Source organism: Gymnoscopelus microlampas (genome assembly GCF_963454915.1).
Source record: "Gymnoscopelus microlampas genome assembly, chromosome: 14".
Lineage (NCBI taxonomy): Eukaryota > Metazoa > Chordata > Actinopteri > Myctophiformes > Myctophidae > Gymnoscopelus > Gymnoscopelus microlampas.
The window spans coordinates 42,707,018-42,726,850 of NC_139951.1; the positions used below are offsets into that span (position 1 = coordinate 42,707,018).

Below are 19,833 nucleotides of genomic sequence, written 5' to 3' on the forward strand. Positions count from 1 at the left end.
GAGAGAGAGAGAGAGAGAGAGAGAGAACAAACGTGGGGAGAGGGGAAATGAGGTCAGCCAACACCTTCTGTACATGAACGGTATCTTTTTATTCAAGATGTGTGCCTCTTCTTTAGAAACTCCCGACATGACTTTAAATTAAAAGGAACGTAATCAGAACAGTACATGATTGAAGACTGATAGAAGAAGTGCTGACACACAGAACAGAGAAGGAAGGGAACGTGGTATTGAATAGGAAACACATAAGATCTGGCCCTCAGATCTGCTGCTGCTTCTTCTTTCTTTTTGACACACATCTGCTTTGAGAAAGAAATGCTCAAAGTTCTCTGCTGCTGCTGCAGATACGGATCAGGAATACATCTCTCTGCCATTGTTGTTCCCCAACACATTCTCACTCCCAAGAAGGCACCTGGACGACACATAGTGGTTTTGACCAAAAGGCAATATGTGCCTTCTTGGGAGTGAGACTGTTGTTCCCCAACCAGTGGGCCGGGGTCGGGACCGTTTTTTTGGGGGGGGTCAGGGATACATTTCTATGTATTACTGTAATAAAATAGAATAGAATAAAATAAATATATTTCAAAAGAATTTCAATAAGTGTAAAAACAAATGTATGAAGTCAATTCTGACATTTCTGACATCCTAAAGAATTTCAGATTTTTTCATATACCCAAAAAAAGTCAGAAATAAATCATTTCAAAATTAAAACAAATGGTGAAAAAAACTGTCTACAAGCTCACAACATGTGATATGATAGGTTGTGAACTTGTAGACGGCTTCTTTTCTACTATTTTTGATAAGGCTTCATAATGTATTTTTGTACCTTCGGACACCAAATAGTCTCTGTCAGGTGGAAACCTCATATACCGTGTCCAAAACTGTTACTTTTCAGTATTCAAATTAAAAGACAGCTTGCAGATCTGCTACTTTTGTGTGACGCTGCAGTATGATCGAATACACATACAAAAAGTTAACATATGGAGATAAGATGTTTCTTCCCCCCCGATGTCACAGAAAAGAAATGTGACCTTCTGGGTCCCAAGCTGAAGTGCACCTAGCATCACAGACACACCCGCCGTACGCAACACGGCCTGCGGGCTATAGGAAGCCCCCCGGTGACTTCAAGTGTATTGGGTTCACACACAGGCAGGCAAGTTGAGTGCTGGTCTGCAGCGTTGCCATGTCCGCTTATTATAAGCGACTATATATATATATATATATTTTAAAATAGCAGATCTACAAGCTCACAACGCGTCGCATCGCGACGCGTTGTGAGCTTGTAGATCGGCTATTTCAAAATAGCTGTAGCCTAGTTGCTTCTTTTGGGCTTGTTTTCATAGACCTGGTTGCTTATTTCTCTTGCAAAATCTGGCAACGCTGGTGGGGGGGGGGGGTATAGGAACCCCTGGATTTCTTCCCTCCGTGGAGGAGAGAGAGAGAGAGAGAGAGAGAGAGAGAGACTGAGAGTGAGACTATCCGTTTGCTTGGATAACAGCGAGTGCTATCTTTCGCCTGCTAATTTAATTAACTTCATTATCTGAATGCTGGGGGAACTGCCCTTGGAATAACAAACGGTCACAGTGCTGGAATTGCTCGCTTAAGTGGGAACAAGTGTGGGAATGCGTGGCCCACATGGGATATTATATAGACGTTAACTACTTAAACCCCATTTGTTCTTGTGAGCGAACAAGCTTTCAACGCGTCGCTGCTGCGAGCTAGCTTGTAGATCGGCTATTTTTCATGCCAAAGTTTTCCCCAGACTAATGAATGCTGTGGTTTACGGGGTTAAAGTGGAGAAGCAGGCTAGAGCCCGACCGATGACATGATTTTTCGGTAACGATGCCGATCCAGATTTTGGAGAGTCCTTGACTACCGATGACCGATATCTTTGACCGATGTTTTCTCAAAAAGTACAAAATCGATATTTTTTATTATAATGTCTTTATCGAAAATGTCTAAAGTAAAACATCTTCAAGCCCAAATTGTAGATTTGCTTTTCTTTTCTTTTTGGGAGAAAAAAATAATCGCTTATGTCATGCCCAAAATAGGGATGTGGTCATAAATCGGCTGCATAACTACCATAATTGATGTAGTTAAAAAAAATATCTAAAAATGCCCGATATATCGGCCAAACAAACCACTACAGTATATCGGTCTTTCTCTAAAGCAGACATTAATATGGAGGAGAAGAAAAACTAATATTTATGGTGCATGATATAAAACAGAGACAATAAAAGGCTCTTGAGAGATCGATGAGTTATTGAAAATAATATACTGTGGGCAATTCTCCAATAAATAAATCTTTAAAAAATACATATATTTTTCATACTTCTTTTGTTCTTTTTCCATCTTTATTTTTCTTAGAAAAGTGTTAGCTATGTGTTTAAAATATGGCATAAAGTCACTCATCAAAGGCTTTTATCAAAAGCCACCAAAAACAATAATAATAAAAATAATATTAACAATAATAATCATGTAATTTCCACAATCTTCCTACACTGAAGCATAGGGTAACATATTTCTGTGTCACACCACTGGACCTCTGAACACAACACAAAGGTGTCACTCTGATAAGAGTTTTTTTTTTTAATGAGCCAACCATATAATAATATTCATCATTATCGTCGCTGACGGGTGGAAACCTTGTATGTCCAAATCTGTTACCTTTCAGAGAAATGAAAATAAAATGTAATGTTGTCCAATCTGTATGGTAGAGTATATGTTAATACAATATAACTTATACAATCGGGGTGGTTGTATTTTGACATTTAGATTGTGTCAAAGGTCATGTCTCACTTAGACACAGGATCTGACACGGATTCTGACCTGATGGTCAAGATTAAATTTATCCCCTGAGCAAGCAGGCAGGATCTATTAGCTCAATGGTAAAAATGTCAGCACATGCATGAAACAGGGTTCAAATCCAGGGTAGAAGAGGAAAGTTACATTGTGCACATTTATTTCTTAAATAGCGAAAATAGCAGAAAATACAAATTCACAGTGAGCTTATACGTCGGCTATTTTCACTACTTTTTCATCACACCCCCCACACACAAGTAGGGCAATAATTTATGAAAAGAAAAGAAAAGAAAACACATAAATAGTTGATATATGGACATACAAGGTTTGTGCCCGACAGCGACAATATTAAATCTGATTGAGGCAGCTGTGATAAAACACGGCGTAAACACACAAACGTTGCATAACTTGGCGTGCCGGTGAGGGCAGAACAGACTTCCTCCCGGACGCATAATATTGCTTATGACTAAAGACCAAGTCGTACTTCAATCACTCAACCCTTTCCACGTATCCATTAGTAAATACAGGATTATTTGGGGGTGAAACTGCGAAAAAATACGTAATTTTGTCTTTTCGCCTAAGATGTCATCTTTGACAAAGTATAATGTAGTCTTCAGTATTCCGACTGCCACGCAGTCACACATAGTCAACAGCCCTCAGCTGCGACCAATGGCTCTTTCCGACTACGAAGGGTTAACCCAGAACTTTCCATAACCTGAAACTTTTACAAGAACGCCTGAAGTTCTGAGATGATTGGTTGTTTGCTTACGTTTCTATTATAACCACAACCACCTCTGAAGAATAATTTACGTCCTAAAAAAACAGAACTTAGATCAGCGAAAATAGCTGATAAAATAAATCTCACAACACGTCGCAACATGATACGTTGTGAGCTTGTAGATCTGCTGTTTTCGTTGTTTTCGGAAAAAAAATCTAAGTATAACTTCTCAGTTCGAGGTTTTCACAGAACTCAGGGTTAAGTACCACCACCTCCTGAGCAGGGCTCCCAAATTAAGGTCCCGAGAACCTTATATCTGCAACCCGAGCCGCAGCGTAGATGGAAACGCATCCAGAACCTGTGAAATACGTTTCACGTAACGGCACAGTTCAATTAGTTCTTGTAGTCGAAAAGAGCTATGAAGAGAGAGAGCCAACATGAGGCCATGTGTTCAGTCGTCCCAGCCAAATATACGGCCCGTCATCTGGTAGAACTTCATGTTGAAGGGCCTGTAGAAGTCCCGTAGGCGCTGCACCACCTCGGGGTCAATGTTGGGGTGGGTCCGCCCTTTGGTCTTGCCCAGGCAGTGGGGCTTGCTGCTGCCCTCGGCCTTCTTGAGGCAGGGGAAGCCCTTGGTCTGGTTGAAGTAGAAGTGTTTGTCCGTGATGATCCTCTTGAGCCCCAGGAAGTCCTGCACGCGGCCCAGCTCTCCGGCGGGGTCGCTGATGAGCCGCTCGCCGCTCACGAACAGGATCTGCTCCATGGGGAAGTACTGCAGCCAGTTGTCCAGGTGCTTGGCGTAGATGCCGATCTGGATGGCGCTCCACGACGTGTCGATGAGGCCCGTGGTCCTGTTCTTGAAGGTCAGGCTCTCGAAGGAGGGGATGTCGGGCTTCTTGGACAGCGTCTGCGTGTAGTCGGAGATGGCCCGCGTCACCGGGTCCCGCACCACCACGATCACCTTGGTGTCCCGGGACATGGCCGAGATGCGGGCCGGGGCCTCCCGGGTCACGAAGTAGCTGGGGGTCTTTTCCATGGTGATCTGGCCCTCCAGGGTCTTGGGCATCAGCTCCCTGAAGACAAAGAGAAGGAGAAGAGGGGAAATAAGTTTAAAATGTACACACAAAACATTTCAACAGGTGCGGGATAAAAACAAAAATAGCAGATGAAGAAGATGATCAAATCCGTACGGTTTTAAGTGCTCCCCAAAATGTTGGGGAGCACAGCAGTGTGATTTCTCGCCGCTCGGGTGGTACAGTGGTAAAGTTCCTGCCCCCCTCCGCTGGGGGCAAGAAGTGAGGGCAGACAGAGGGGCCTACAGCAGCCATGAGCTACAGACGCCTCGCTCACCCGGCTGTGTATCACATGTTTTTTCAGCGTTTACGAGGCAATGAGAAACGCGTCTGAAAGCATCTATAAAACATTGCACAACAATCAGCATATACTGTACAATAAATAGTGATTTTGTTTTTTATTAATGCATGCATATAGTGTATGATGGGTAGGCCTATGTGTGATTCCGTTTAGGGGCAGTGCTGTGCGATGAGTCGGCATCAAGGATTTATAGTCCACTTCCACTCCCCGCTAATTGGTTTGGTATACAGCCTTCAAAATGGCGGTAGTAGCCAATCTACAAGCTACAAGAAACGTGACACGTTGTGAGCTTGCAGAGCAGCTATTTCCCCCGTGTGACACCGGCGTGCAGCGAATTACAAACCTAGGCTTTTGGGTATAACATGTCTAATGCATATCGACCTAAATATAGACTGAGGTTAAATGATTGGGGTCGCTTTCCTTTTCATGATGTATGAGTGCGTGTGTAAGTTCTAAGAAAGAATAACAAAAAATCTGGGAGAGTTTGTTGAGAACGCATCACCGGGCCATCAGCCAAGCGAAGCCTTTATACTGTACATTAAACATGACAGCTGGCGGCTTTCAGGGAGCTACTCTCTCCCTGCTCCAACGCTCCGCGGCCTGGACCAATGAACACTCTGCATGCAGTCCCCCCCCTCTATCCCCCCCGTATCGTTGGGCTGCGTGTAAAGTTCATCGGAGCATGGTTGTTTACCGGCCTGATTTCTCGCGAAGCGGTGGAATCAGCTTCCAGTGGTAGAAAGTAGCCTAACTTTGTGTTACTGGACTTAAGTATAGTTTCGAGGTACTTTTACTTTAGTGTTTCCATTTTTCAGTACTTTATACTTCTACTCCACTACATGTCAGAGGCAAATAGTATACTTTTGTATATAAGCCCTATTTTATACTTAAATTCAAAAATAGACAATCAAGAAGTCTCGGGTTGCAAGTTGCGGGCTTATAAAAGATGTCGATACATTGGAAAAGTTTAGAAAGAAAACCTTGTGAAATGGGACATTCTTTATAATGAGTATATTTTGGTACCAGTACTTTTACTGAAGTACATTTTTGAATAGAGAACTGTTACAGTTTTTATTTATATTGTGGTATTGCAGTGGAAGTACTTCTTCCACCGCTGCCCGAGTGCCCGTCACCCTGTAAGGAACGAGGAGGAGGAGAAGTTTGGTGTTTTGGGAGGACGTGTGGACCGCTGTCGGCTGCCACAACACGCCACGCGCTCGCCGCAAACAAACGTTGAGCATTGAACCATTGAGTTCAGAGTGCCCTGTGTCTGCTTCAACCATTCCCATAACACCCTCACAGGTTCATTTTCTACGGTATACGCTCTCAGAATGAAAGAAACACTAAGGATTTTGGTGTCACGTTTTTTTGTCACGGCCGGTCAAAACAGTGTCTGTCCGGGGAGCTTGCCCGCCCGGGCTTTTTGAGCCAGCTAGCGCCAGCCCAAAGAGGATGAATAATTGAGGCATTCTAGTACTTTGGGGGTGAATTTTAAAGCCGTATTCTGCAGAGGCCCTAAATGGTGGAAGAGAAGAGATGGAGGGGGGAGTTGCACGAGTGTGGGGAGGAGGGGGGGCGAGAGTTAATCATTCATAGGCAGCTTTTATCTGCCTCGGTTCAGGTCACCGTCCTCAAGGCGCCGAGGCCGGTGCGGGGGTGGGAGGGGGTGTAGGGGTATGGGGGGGGTGTGAGGGGGTGAGGGCTGGAGAAAGAGGAGAGGAAAAGAGAGGGGTGTCATGGCCGAATGGATTGGTTCTGTTCTATCCCTCCGTGTGAGTGCCGCGGTTAAAAAGCAGAGCTAGCTGTACAGAACGTGGGGCGAATGCAGGAAACCGCGGCCAAGCAAAATCTACAACCCGAGCGTTGTGGGCTACAGCGGGTGTCGCCCGGTTGAACTTTCTCGCTGTAAATATTTAAGGCGGGATTTATGGGACTTCTTTCATCGCCGGGTATTTAATTTCCCAGCAGAGTCCCGATACATTTTTTTGGGAAAAAAGAAAAGTAAAAATATATATATCAGCCTTCATGAGTAGTATGTCTACAGTATGTCTGCCTTTTTCTCTACACATTATATGTCCTGGCCCAGTGGAAGGACAACTGTTTATAGCACTTGCAAACACAGCATGAAATGAAACTCCCAAAAGAGTTTCAAAATACATACAGTATGCGATATTAAACTGGAAACAAGAGAAACAAAAACTCACACTTTTTTCATTTTTCACATTTTTACTGGAGCAGAACTTTACAGAGCAGATTTTTTCCCCTCCCCTTTTTGTTTGTTTTTGTTTCATTTTGATTTCATTTCATTGGCCCTGATTCATTGCAAAAATAATTACAAATGAAGGCAAAACAAAACAAAACAGGAAGGTGTTCAATTTAGCTGAAGGCAACAATGGTGGGCTCAGGTATCAATGTTTTATAACCAGTAAAACCAGTAAGACATACAGTATACTGGGATGGAAGGAGATTGATGCTTTTCCTTTCATGTTATACAAGAGAGAGGAATGCCTCTCGCTTTCAAAAGGACCTGGGGGAAAAGCGCGGTGTAAAGTAACTAAGTACATGTACTCAAGTACTGTACTTAAGTGAACAAAATGTTTTACTTTACTGGAGTATTTCCAATTTCCTGTACTTTTACTTCTACTCCACTACATCTCAGAGGCAAATGTTGTACTTTTTACTCCACTACAATTATTTGACAACTTGAGCTACTAGTATACTTTGTTGATTTTAATTATTGTTACAAAACATACATTAACCACTACAGTATATACATTTCAGGCATTTGAAAATAGCAGATCTACAAGCTCACAATGCGTCGCAATGCGACGCATTGTGAGCTTGTAGATCGGCTATTTTCAAAAGATTTGTATACATTTTATTAATTTGAAAACTTGTTGAATTGGACTGCATAATGAGTACTTTCTACTTTTGGTACGTTAAGTACTGTACATTTTTATACCAATACTTTTGTACTCTTTACTCAAGTAAAGATTTATTACCGGACTTTTACTTGTAACGGAGTGTTTCTACATTGCAGTATTGATACTTTTACTTAAGTACTTTTTCCCACCACTGGGGAAAAGCCTCTTTATGTCATAATGCCCTCAGGCCACATTAAGGCCTTATAGTAACATACTGTACACACGGATGTCAGTACAGTATGTCATCACTGTCGGGGGGAAAACCTTGTATGTCCAATACCGTTACTTAACCTGTGTCGCAGTGGATCCTATGTAGTTATTATTTAGTCGCAAGCTCTTGTTAATAACTTTTAATTTGGTTGTTGTCGGGCAGAAACCTCCTATCTCCATGTTTTAAATGTTGGTGTTTTTTCGTAAACTAACGCCCCACTTCATCATACTACAGCGTCACACAAAAGCGTCAAAAGTAGCAGATCTACAAGCTCGAAACGTGGCGCGAAGCGACACGTTTCGAGCTTGTAGATCTGCTACTTTTGATGCTTTTGAATTTGAATCCTGAAAAGTAACAGTTTTGGACATATGAGGTTTCCACCCGACAGAGACGATTTGTGAAATATCTATACAACTCACTTGACCGTTTTTACTGTCAAGATATACAAATTGTGATCTACACGCTCCTTGTGAGCTTGTAGATCAGGCTAATTTCCATACTTTTGTGCCACACTGTCATACGACCAAGTAGAGCAGTAGTTCTCCAACTTTTTCGTGTCAAGGACCCCCAAAATTATGTGTATTTGGCCGTGGACCCCCATCTCAAAACATTTAGTTCCAGGGACCCCCCAAAGATTTGAGTTACAAATGTTTGCTTTAAGAATAAAGCAAACATTGCACAAATTTTCAAGACTCAAGATTTTTCAAAAAAAGCAGATATACAAGCTCATAGCGCAGCACTCGGTGCTGCGCTATGAGCTTGTATATCTGCTATTTTTGAATAGCCAAAGTATTAAAGGTTAAAGTGGTTAAAATTATTGTGATGCTATATTAACGTTTTTTTTTCTACGGACCCCCTTTAACCCCCCCAAGGACCCCTGGGGGTCCCCGGACCCCACTTTGAGAACCAATGAAGTAGAGCATTCACTTACATGAAAGAAACATAAAAAGACGAAACATGGAGATACGTGGTTTCTGCCTGACGGTCGACCATAAACACAGAGATGTGTCGGAGCGTGTTTGCTGCTCCGCGGCGCGGCGGGCGCTCAAACGTTTTCTGGTCGCGCCTCTTGGCGCTTAATTGAGCTTCGCAGATGCAGACACACGATAAAGAATAAATAAATAAACCACTATAAATAAACCGTTGGAAAATGTTATTCTTGACGGATTGGATTCTAAATTTCCTACGACGTCGGCAGATTTCATCCGTGCGAGTTGTTTATTATGAGAGGAGAAGAGGCGGCGTAGCGGCGAGAGCAGGTTCAGCGAGTCTCGTGTCTCCCCTCCTCTTCTTCTTCTCCTTATGGAGGAAGATGAAGAAATCACACCGTTTTTTAACCCAGTCAATCCGGGAGGCATCGCTGTCATTTTAGATTTATTTGAAATCGTGAACATTTGTGCAAATCTTTGAATATATATATATATATTTAAGCGAACATTTCAAATAGTAAACATCAAAAATAGTAGATCTGCACCTGTTGAAATGTTTTGTGGGTGTGCATTCATTTTCTTTTCTTGCTTTTTTCCCCCAATTTAGAGTAGCCAAAAGATGTTTTTTTTCCTTTCTTACCCAATTTAGTCGTTATACCAATTATTCCTCTCCACACACTAGTGTGTGTTATCACTGCTGCTGTATTCTACTGGGCCACCTGCCAGTGAGGAGTCCCCACGGAGAGGACATAGAGCTTTCTTCCTACTCCTCCCGCCCAACACTCCCCATGCGCTTAGTGTGACAAATATCAAACCTTCCTGCCCGGCTTCCCTCCCCCGAACACGGGCCAATTGTGTTCGTATAGACGCTCGACAAAGCCAGATGCCCTGCGGTGGATTCGAACCTACTGATGACGGGACTCCCCTTTTCAGAGTGTCTCGCCCAAGGAGAGCTCCACTGATACGCCGAAACCTATATCCTTAACCCTAAACCTTAACCTCAAAGAAACTATGCCACGGCCATCAATGGCGAGACACACTGTAAAAGAGGGACTCTCTCTACTGATGACACGTTGGTTCAAAGGCAGGGTCGCGGACTGTATGGTCGCTGAGTTACAGCACAGACCTGCAGCCCCCCCCCCCTTAACCCCCGCTGTGCCATGCAAAAGAGCACACGACTGCAGTGATGTGAAAAAGTCATGAGCTTGTTCTAAAGGAAAGCATTCATATTTGATAAGCCTGCATCGTACTGGTGTTGTGTGTTGTCAGTGTGTGCACTCACAGAGGTGCGTGTGTGTGGCGTTGCCGGGGCTCCGTTGGGGGGGGGTGGTGGGTAGGCTTATCTTTTTTTCTTTTTTGGAGGTGGGGGGGGGCGTGTAGGGGTTGATGGTGTACAAAGTGAAGACGCCTCAGTTTAGAGTTCAACGTACAGGACTCACTAGGGGCGGCCATAGCTGAGTGGTTAGTGAGCCCGCCTACGGACCCAGAGGCCCTGGTTGCCGCAGGTTCGATTCCCGGCCAGGACAGCATATGTGTCGATGAAATGAAATTTGTCCCTGAGCAAGACTCTTAACCCCTAATTGCTCACAGGTTCTCATTGGAAACAAGACCGCAAGGACTTTCATGAACGACCTGTTAAAAGGAATTATCCTTACTGAAGCATCATATTGTGGCTGTCGGGGCAGAAACCTCTTATCTCTATATTAACTTTTTGAGTTTTTTCGTCAATTAATGTCCTAATTGATCATACTACAGCATCACACAAAACCATCAAAAGTAGCAGATCTACAAAGCTCAAAACGTGTGGCTTTGCGACGCGTTGCGACTATTTTCACGTGGCAAAACGTACACACAAAAAAACTAAAACGTGAAATACGGCGATACAAGGTTTCTGCCCGACAGTGACGATATCCAAGTCGATGTATATTTTACAATTTTTGGCAGAATGGCGTGCGGGCCCCATGCACTGTGGGGTTCAGTCATGTGAAATAGATACCGTGTAGGAAGCCATAACTTTCATCTTCACTGGAACATAAAGACACAGATGTCTGGCACCGGAGAGAGAGAGAGGGGTTTGATGGTGAAATAAATAGTATAGTATGAATAGTAAAACAAATCTATAATTGCGTGCCCACGCAGAGAGTGAGATACGGTGTGGGGAAAAGAAGTTCAAACTGGATTCATCCTCACTGTTGGCCCTGGGAGTCAATGCTGAACATACTGTAATACAGTGGTGTAAAGTAACTAAGTACATGTACCCAAGTACTGTACTTAAGTATAATTCTGAGGTGTTTTTTACTTTACTGGAGTATTTCCAATTTTCTGTACTTTTACTTCTACTCCACTACGTCTCAGTGGCAAATATTGTACTTTTACTCCACTACAAGTATTTGAAAACTTTAGTTACTTTGTTGATTTGGGTTATTATCACAAAAAATACATTAACCACTTCAGCCCTATATACATTTCGGCCATTTGAAAATAGCCGATCTACAAGCTCACAATGCGTCGCATAGCGACGCATTGTGAGGCTTGTAGATCTGCTATTTTCAAAAGATTTTTATACATTTGAAAACTTGAAATGGGACAGTCTACATAAGTACTTTAAGTACATTTTGATACCAATACTTTTGTACTTTTGCTCAAGTAAATGTTGAATCACGGACTTTTACTTGTAACAGAGTATTTTCTACATTGCAGTATTGATACTTTTACTTAATTTTAAAAAATGTAGTACTTTATCCACCACTGAGGTATACTCCTGGTCAAATGTTACTCAACTGCAAGTGAAAGTATTCAAAAAAGTGCATTGTTTTTTTAAATACTTAAAGGACGACTTCACCCATTTTCAACCTATCTTCGTATGATCGATCCTCACTAATGCTCATTACTATATGGTACCATTGTTGTCTGGCTATGGACAGTTCAGAAACCCGCCTAGCAGTGATATCATTGATGGGGAATGGAAGCTAATAGAAACTGCAGGCTTTCTATTCCTGGAAAGTTAAAATGCTATAATGGAAGCTATTGTTCTTGCGTTAATAAAAAGAATATTGAAATCTTGAAACCCTGCCTAACGATGATCTCACTGGTAGGCTGGTTTCTGAAGGGTCCACAGCCCTCCTATGAGACACAGACCGATTATGAGCTTTAAGTATTCAAAAGTACAAATTACAACATACATTTTCTTTTTAATATCAATGAATTATTGAACTTTAGACATTTTCCAAAAAACTGAAAATAGCAACAAAAAAAATGCTATTTTCACTATTTGAAATAGAGCAAAGGAAAGCGAGGGCTAATAAGTACTTTTTCCCTTCCTAGAAATGTGTTGGAGTCAAGAGTACAACATGTGTCTCTGAAATGTAGTGAAGTGAAGAGAAAGCCATACAGTAAGTATCCAAAAAAAACAAATACTCAAGTACAGATACACAAATAATTCACTAAAAGCTGCACTATACTTTCCTCCTCTACCCCGGATTTGAACCTGGTTTCCTGCTTAAGTGCTGAAAATGTTACCATCGTGCTAGTAGAGCCGGCCTGCTTGCTCAGGGGATAAATTGAATCTTGACCATCACGTAAAAATTTGTGTCAGATCCTGTGTCTAGGTGAGACATGACCTTTGACACGATCTAAATGTCTCAATAAAAGAGCAGGGAGACAAAAAACAACCACCCCAATTGTACAAGTTATATTGTATTAACATGATCTACCATACAGATTGGACAAAATCACATTTCATTAATTAGAAAAAGTTACATAGTGAAGCTTAATATCAATGAATTATTGACATTTAGACATTTCCACAAAAAGGGTACGATTTCCCCCCCCAAAAAATCCAAAAATATCAATAGTGAAAGTAGCAGATCTATAAACTTAATAAGTGTGTCGAATTGCAGAGCTTGTAAATTTGCTATTTTTGCATTATTTGAAATAGGGCTCATGAAAAGGAAAGCTTATGTACTTTTTCCCTTCCTAGAAATGTGGTAGAGTCAAAAGTACAACATGTGTCTTTGAAATGTAGTGGAGTGAAAGCCAAAAAAACAAATACTCAAGTACAGATACACAAAAAAGTACAGTACTCAAGTAAATGTACTTGTGTTACTGTCCGGAAAAGAACCTAAAGTGTATTCATCCTCACTGTCAGCAGCATCAGGGAGGTCAGCGGTGCAGAGCTGGTTTAGTTTTTTATATGCCGCTACACCAGAGTCTATCTTTCCACTACGCGGCAACCACATGCGGCGCTCTCTAATGAAACTTTATTGGCGGCGTAGGTGAAGTGACGGACGAGGGAACCGTCCCCGAGAGTTTGCCAAGAGATTTACGGCCGCACCACGCTTTGATGTCTCCTCCCCGCCGCTCGCCGCTAAAGGATACAGCTCCCCGGAGCAACGCTGATGCGTGAAACACACGTGTGGCGCGGGCGGGACGGACGGACGGACGGACGCGCTCTTTGAAAACGGCACACAGCACACGGCACACGAACGAACTGGAACGGGAAAAGAAAGAAAGAAACTATATGGCAGATGAACCAAATCCCCAACCCCCCCCTCGGAATCAAACATGACTGTTTTTTTTGCTCGGGGCCCTAAATTTAGACACTGGAGAAAAATGAAGATGATTGAATACGACGGGGTTACTTGTGACACGCAAAATAAATAGCCGCGGAATGTGCGTGTGTGTGTGTGTGTGTGTGTGTGTGTGTGTGTGTGTGTGTGTGTGTGCGCCGCGGGAACACGGTACATGGTGTACTTGGAGAGGGTCTCCCTCATATGGTACTAACTAGGCCTTCCTTCGTCTGCCAAGGTCCTTTGGGGGCTACTTCTATTCCCTGTTAAAGCAGGGATTCCAACGCACACACCCTGAACGGTACTATAGTACATCACTCAATGCAGTCCTTTGTACGGCTTTTTGTCTATAAAAAAAGCCCCGTTCGGAATATAGCGGGAAACGCATCTCTGGCTGCTTTCGTTTTCCCCCATCGTCGCTCTCATGCACGCCGCTTATTATTACCGAGCCGGTGTTGCCAGAAACTAGCGGCCAGGTCTAGGAAAACCATCCCAAAATAAGCGACTTGAGGAGGTCAGTCAACAGTTTTAGAACAGTGGTTTGTTCTCAAACTTTTTCATGTCTAATTTGCCCCAAATTAATGTATTTGGCCACAGACACCCTTCTGAAAATATTTTGACCCCATACCAGTCTTTTTATTTTTTGCAAATAGCAGAAATACAAGCTTGTAGATCGGCTATTTTCAAATAGCAGATGTATATGGGGTTCACGTGGTTAAACTGAAGCAAGCCCAAATAAATAATAAGCTACTACACTTTAGAAACAAGCCCCGCCAAAAGAGCGCAACCCACAACTTTCAATATTTACAAGCGACTTTTACAGGAAAAGCAAGCCCAAAGTCGCTTATAGCAAGCAGACATGGCAACACTGCCGCTCCCCATACCTGCCTCGCATACCCCTCCCCCTCCCCTCGCTCGGACCCTTCGATGACTCATGTCTGCCTCCGCCTTTAAAAAGTGCGATGAAAAAAAATGCGTTCCAAAAAAAAGTGGCATATAAGTTCTCATTCGCTGTAAATCGAGTGCACGCACGATTTCACGCTATGAAATATGGATTGGGAGGAGGAGGGTGGGGGGGGGGGGTAAGTAAAACAAACTAACAAAGACTCAGCTCAGAATTGAACCATTTCCTCCTGTGTTATTATCCCAGACCTGGGTAGACAGAGGGCCCTGGATAGAGGCCAGTGTCGGTGGGCTGTAGGGCTGTAAACGGTGCACATGCGGGCATGAGTGCTGTCCACTTAAAGGAGCATACCAGCCTCTTTTTTTATATCGTGTCTGTCGGGTGGGAACCGAAACTGTTACGTTTCAGGATTCAAATTCCAAAAGTAGCAAAAGTAGCATATCTACAAGCTCAAAACACGCCGCTTGCAGATTTGCTACTTTAAAAAATGTTATCCCACGATTTTGTAACCCATTTTTTCACCCAGTGCCAATTGCCTACGCATGTAATCCTGGGCACTACTCTCCCTCTGCCAGCCTGGGGAAAGCCCCGAACTCAGCTCATGCTTCCTTTATTTTTTAAGGATTTTACGGAATATGGAGATAAAAGGTTTCTGTCCGACAGCAACGATATGTGGGTCCTTTGACACTCTTACTTTGATAGGATTGTATTCCTTTAAACCTTTTTTGTAATGTATTTTTTTCTCCCGTTATGGATATACTGTACCGGCCTATTATTCATGATAGTTACTGAAGTCTGATCTTCTCAAGCACTTATTAAATCACACGGAAATATCCACACTTAATCAAAATGCTATATTCTTGAGGTCGGTGTTCTCATTTGTGCCATAAAGCTTATTCTCCTCCCAGTCCCATGCATATGGATGTACTTATGGATTATTATGGCACAGTCAAACTACATTATGAAATGTAAAGAACACCAACAACTCCTGGCATTTAAAGGAGTAGTTCATCGGGAAAAAAATACTTATTTCCCATCAAATTACAGATTTCTTTGTTTTTGCCGCATTCCTAAGCTTACCGGAGTGCGACAAAAACTAAAAAAATCCTAAGCGTGTGTAATAGGCTACATGCAAAATAAGTCATTTTTTGGGTGAACTTCTCCTTTAAGCCCTATTTTGACAGCATTGCAATTTACGTCCTTTTTTGTTTTGTTTTCGCCTAAAATAGGGACATCAGGTTGAAAGTGTCATCTATACTCCTCTTTGCAGCAGGAAGTCCCAGCTCGTAGGAATACACTCCCACAGTGACACCCCCCCTTCCCCCCCCCCCACACACCACTGACTGCCACCAGATAATAATCTGGTAATTGGCTCAATATTTCCGCAGTTTGCAGGGGAAACGAGGAGAAGGCCACCGCTCTCTGTGGCCTGAGCTCAACGAGCCCATTTTCCAGGTCAGTGGACGCGAGCGTATAGGTCAGAGAGAGAGAGAGAGAGAGAGAGAGAGAGAGAGGAAGGAGGGGGGTGATTTAGAGTAATGACTGCAGTGTGGTGAAGGGAGGCGAGACAACCCCCCACCACCACCCCCAACCCCACCTCTCCCCCCGCCAGTCAGTCCTCTCTCTCTCAGGGTCTGCTTTACCGCTCTGTCGTCAAGCCTCCTGGAACAGCGTCGTCTACCCCCCCCCCACTCCCCCCACCTACTTCATCCTGCCCCGTGGGCTGCATGCATTGGCCCGGGGGCATCGCCGCAGGTAATGACACGCGAGATGAGAGATATGGACGTGGAAAAGCCTATGATTATGCTCTGTATGACGGTGCCGCGCCTGGAAATAACCCACCAACAAGTTGGTGCTATTTTCGTCCTTGTCCTGTCCTGTAGCGTTGTACTGTAGGTGCAGCAGTGCCTATGAAGTCTGCGTCTTTGTAGCTTTCTTTCAGTGAGCCCAACAGGCCAACACAAGTCAAACGAACTACGGTACACACCATGAAACCAGTCGCTACGGCAAGGTAACATGGGAAATGGCTGTGTCTGACGATCCGTCACACGTTTCAGGCTGTCGTCCAAGTCCACCCCCTAGGTCTGCAATTTTTTGGCGTGCAATGCCGTCGTGCGATGAAGTATAAATCGGGCTTAAAGGGATAGTTCACCCCCAAAATGACTGATGACCCCATGACGGAGACTTGAATTCATGGATATTTTTTTAGTTTTTGTCGCATTCATAAGCTAATAATTTGATGACCAGCGGACCGGTAGGCAGCGGTTCCGGTAGGAGACACAAAGGAGACTCTTTGTATCAAATTATTGGCTTAGGAATGCGACAAAAACAAAAAAAAATATCCTTGAATTCAAGTCTCCATGGGGTGACTAATCGATAGAAAAAAAGTAATTATTTGGGTGAACTATCACTTTAAAGCCTGAACCAGCTTATGCTGCACAAGCATATCCCCTTGGGGGGGATGTGCCAGGAGGGTGTCAGCTCCCACTGTAATCGCTAATTAGCCTCGGAAGAATGTCATATCGAAATCATCCTCCCTTTCAATTAACCACATAAACCCCCTATATACTTCGTTGACCCCTATATAAACCCTATATAAACCCCCCAGGGGTGTGTACTTTTTCCCCTCGACACTAAAATCTCTTCATCTGAAATTCTGTTTGCTTTGAATGTTATATTATTTATATATATATATATATCACATATATTGACATGCCTAGAATAGGGACACTAGGGTTCATGTGGTTATAAGCCCTACTTTGCCGTATGACAAAAAGCAAAAATTAACCGATCTACAAGCTCACAAGGCATTTGACTTTGACCTCTTTACTGAACGCAATAGTGGAGTAAAAGTATTGGAAGTTGGAAATACTCAAGTAAAGTACAAATACCTCAAAATTGTACTTAAGTAAATCTACTTAGTTACTTTCCACCACTGAGTAGGGCAGGGGTCTTCAACGTTTTCAGGCCAAGGACCCCCTAGCTGAGAGAGAGGTGAAGCAGGGACCCCCTCTATATTGTATAAAATTGTGTTTCAGATTCAAAATGTTTTGTTTACTTGGTCTGCTCTTTTTTCCCTCTACACCTACATACCTCTTTGCCAAAAATAGCCGATCTACAAGCTCACAACGCCTCGCAGCGCGAGGCGTTGTGAGCTTGTAGATCTGCTATTTTTGGCTAAAGTTCTCCTCAGAAAAGGGATGCTATAGTTTGCTATAGATGCTATAGGTTCAAGTGGTTAAGGTAAAAAAATATATCACACAAAGATTTGGCCGCCCCCCTGTAGTAACACTGAGGACCCCCTAGGGGTCCCGGATCCCCTGTTGAAGACCCCTGGAGTAGGGCATTAATTTACAAAAAAACACAAAAAGTTAAAATATGGAGATAAGAGGTTTCTGCCCGACAGCGACAACATATATCAAAACAGGGGACGCCAAAAATAGGGATGCCATAAATAGGGGGGATGCCAGGTTTGAGGGTGGTTAAGCTCAGCGGCTGAACTCCATGGGGTCAGTGACAGACAGAGCCAGATGTTTACGGGATTACAGGTGTGATCATCACTTCCTACAGGATCAAGAGATTTAGGATCCGTGTCCCCTCCCTCCCTCCCTCCCTCCTCCCTCCCTCCCATCCGTCCCTCCCTCCCATCCGTCCCTCCCGCGACCCTGACAGCTTTAGCAGTGCTCCCATGGGGGATCATCACACCAACCTCAGCCCTGTTTGTGACCTCGGCTTTTATTTATAATCCTCTCCCTTCTCCTCCTCCTGTCCACCTGCACTCCTCCTCCACTCTATAGTTGTAAATCCTCTCTCTTAAACACGTACTTGAGCCCCAGCATCCCTATTCTGGGGGGGGGACGGACGGACGGACGGACGCTCATTCCGATCTACAAGCTCGGTTCGGTTATTTTCAGAGATCGGAGATTTGGCGCCAGTGTTGCCAGATTATGTGAGAGAAACAAGCAACCAGGTCTAGGAAAACAAGCCCAAAAGAAGCGACTATGGGCTACATGAGCACGAATAAAATCTTGGGGGGATTTATAATAAGCAGACAAGGCAACACTGTTTCGCGTACAGTGGGAAAAGCGTATACCAAGAAAGTATAGAGGGTTTAAAGGGGTACAATACTTTTTTTCAATCAATTTAGTCACCCTAGGGAAGCCTTGAATTCATGGCGATTTGTTTTAATATAATCTATAAACTCCAAAACAACTCTAACAGTGTAATCCAGGGAGGACTATTATGCTGTCCGGCTTACAAGTGATTGTTTTAAATATGGTTTTGCTCTAGTTAAGCTTGGCCATCCTATTTCCTTCAATTCATTAAAATTGTTAATATTGGATCAGGAACGCGACACAATCAAAATTGAATCCAAGACCTCGTGGGGTGAGAAAAAGGTCGTTTTTGGGGGGGTGAACTACCCCTTTAAGCGTTTAATCCTCTCCTACCCCTTTTTCCCGTCTCTTGCCCACCTGCACTACACCACACTAGTTGTAAATCCTCCCTGTTAACCCCTCGTGGACAGGACAGCGAAGTACTCCTCCGCTCCGGGATTACTTTGCGGTCAGAAGCATGCACTCAGCTTCACATACTTAAGACTGTCTATATTTGAGTGTCTCTCGTGTCCTTTTGACTCTGGAGTCATTTAACCGCCCGCACGAATCGAATCCTATAGCGTTTCTATTCTGGGGCATGTTGTAAAAGGCGAAACATTCCGCGAAAATAGGCCAACGTTAAGGCCAAAATAGCTGTAATCTACAAGCTTATGGGCTTGTAGATTGGCTATTTTTGGATATTTTGTGCAGACGGTTCAAAAAACACAGACAGTCAAAATATAGTTGTATTAATTGAAATAAGTTCTGGATCGCAGCTTTGATTTGATGCATTCAGCATTTCCTCAAGGTTTGACACACTTTATAGATTCAAAGTAAAAAGTTTGTTTCGAAGTTAGCTGCTAGCTAGCATGTTGTTGTTCCACATTATTACTGTTTGGGTACTTCAATATTAATCCATTAAGACCAGGAATGCATCTGTGTCACTTTAGATGTCTTTGGCTATTCAAAAATAGCAGATATACAAGCTCATAGTGTGGTACCGAGTGTAGATCTGCTATTTTTGAAAAATCGTGAAAGTTTTTGCAAATCTTTGAATATATATGTTTTAAAGCGAACATTTTAACTCAAATCTTTGCTTCTGGGGAGTCTACAAATGTCTTCTAAATCGGAATCTTTTGAACAAACTTATGTTTCCATATCAGTGGTTCAATTTGAGCTTGTAGATCTGCTATTTTTAGCGGTGCCAACTGCTCTATATCTGACTTTGTCTGTGTGTCCGTGTGTCCGGGTGTCCGTGTGTCTGTCCGGGTGTGTGTCTGTCCCATAAACAAATATTGATGACAACATCAAT

General features: G+C 43.2%; 1 protein-coding gene across 1 annotated transcript in view; it reads right to left on the reverse strand.

Moving 5' to 3' along the window:
* Positions 1–3,755: 3,755 nt before the first annotated feature.
* Positions 3,756–19,833, reverse strand: part of LOC311060710 (heparan sulfate glucosamine 3-O-sulfotransferase 3A1-like) — a 65,912-nt gene continuing 49,834 nt past the window's right edge. Inside the window, exon 3 of the mRNA XM_084079009.1 lies at positions 3,756–4,590. Coding sequence (XP_083935135.1) covers positions 3,969–4,590 — 622 coding nt within the window. The 3' untranslated portion in view covers positions 3,756–3,968. The remainder of the gene's footprint in view (positions 4,591–19,833) is intronic.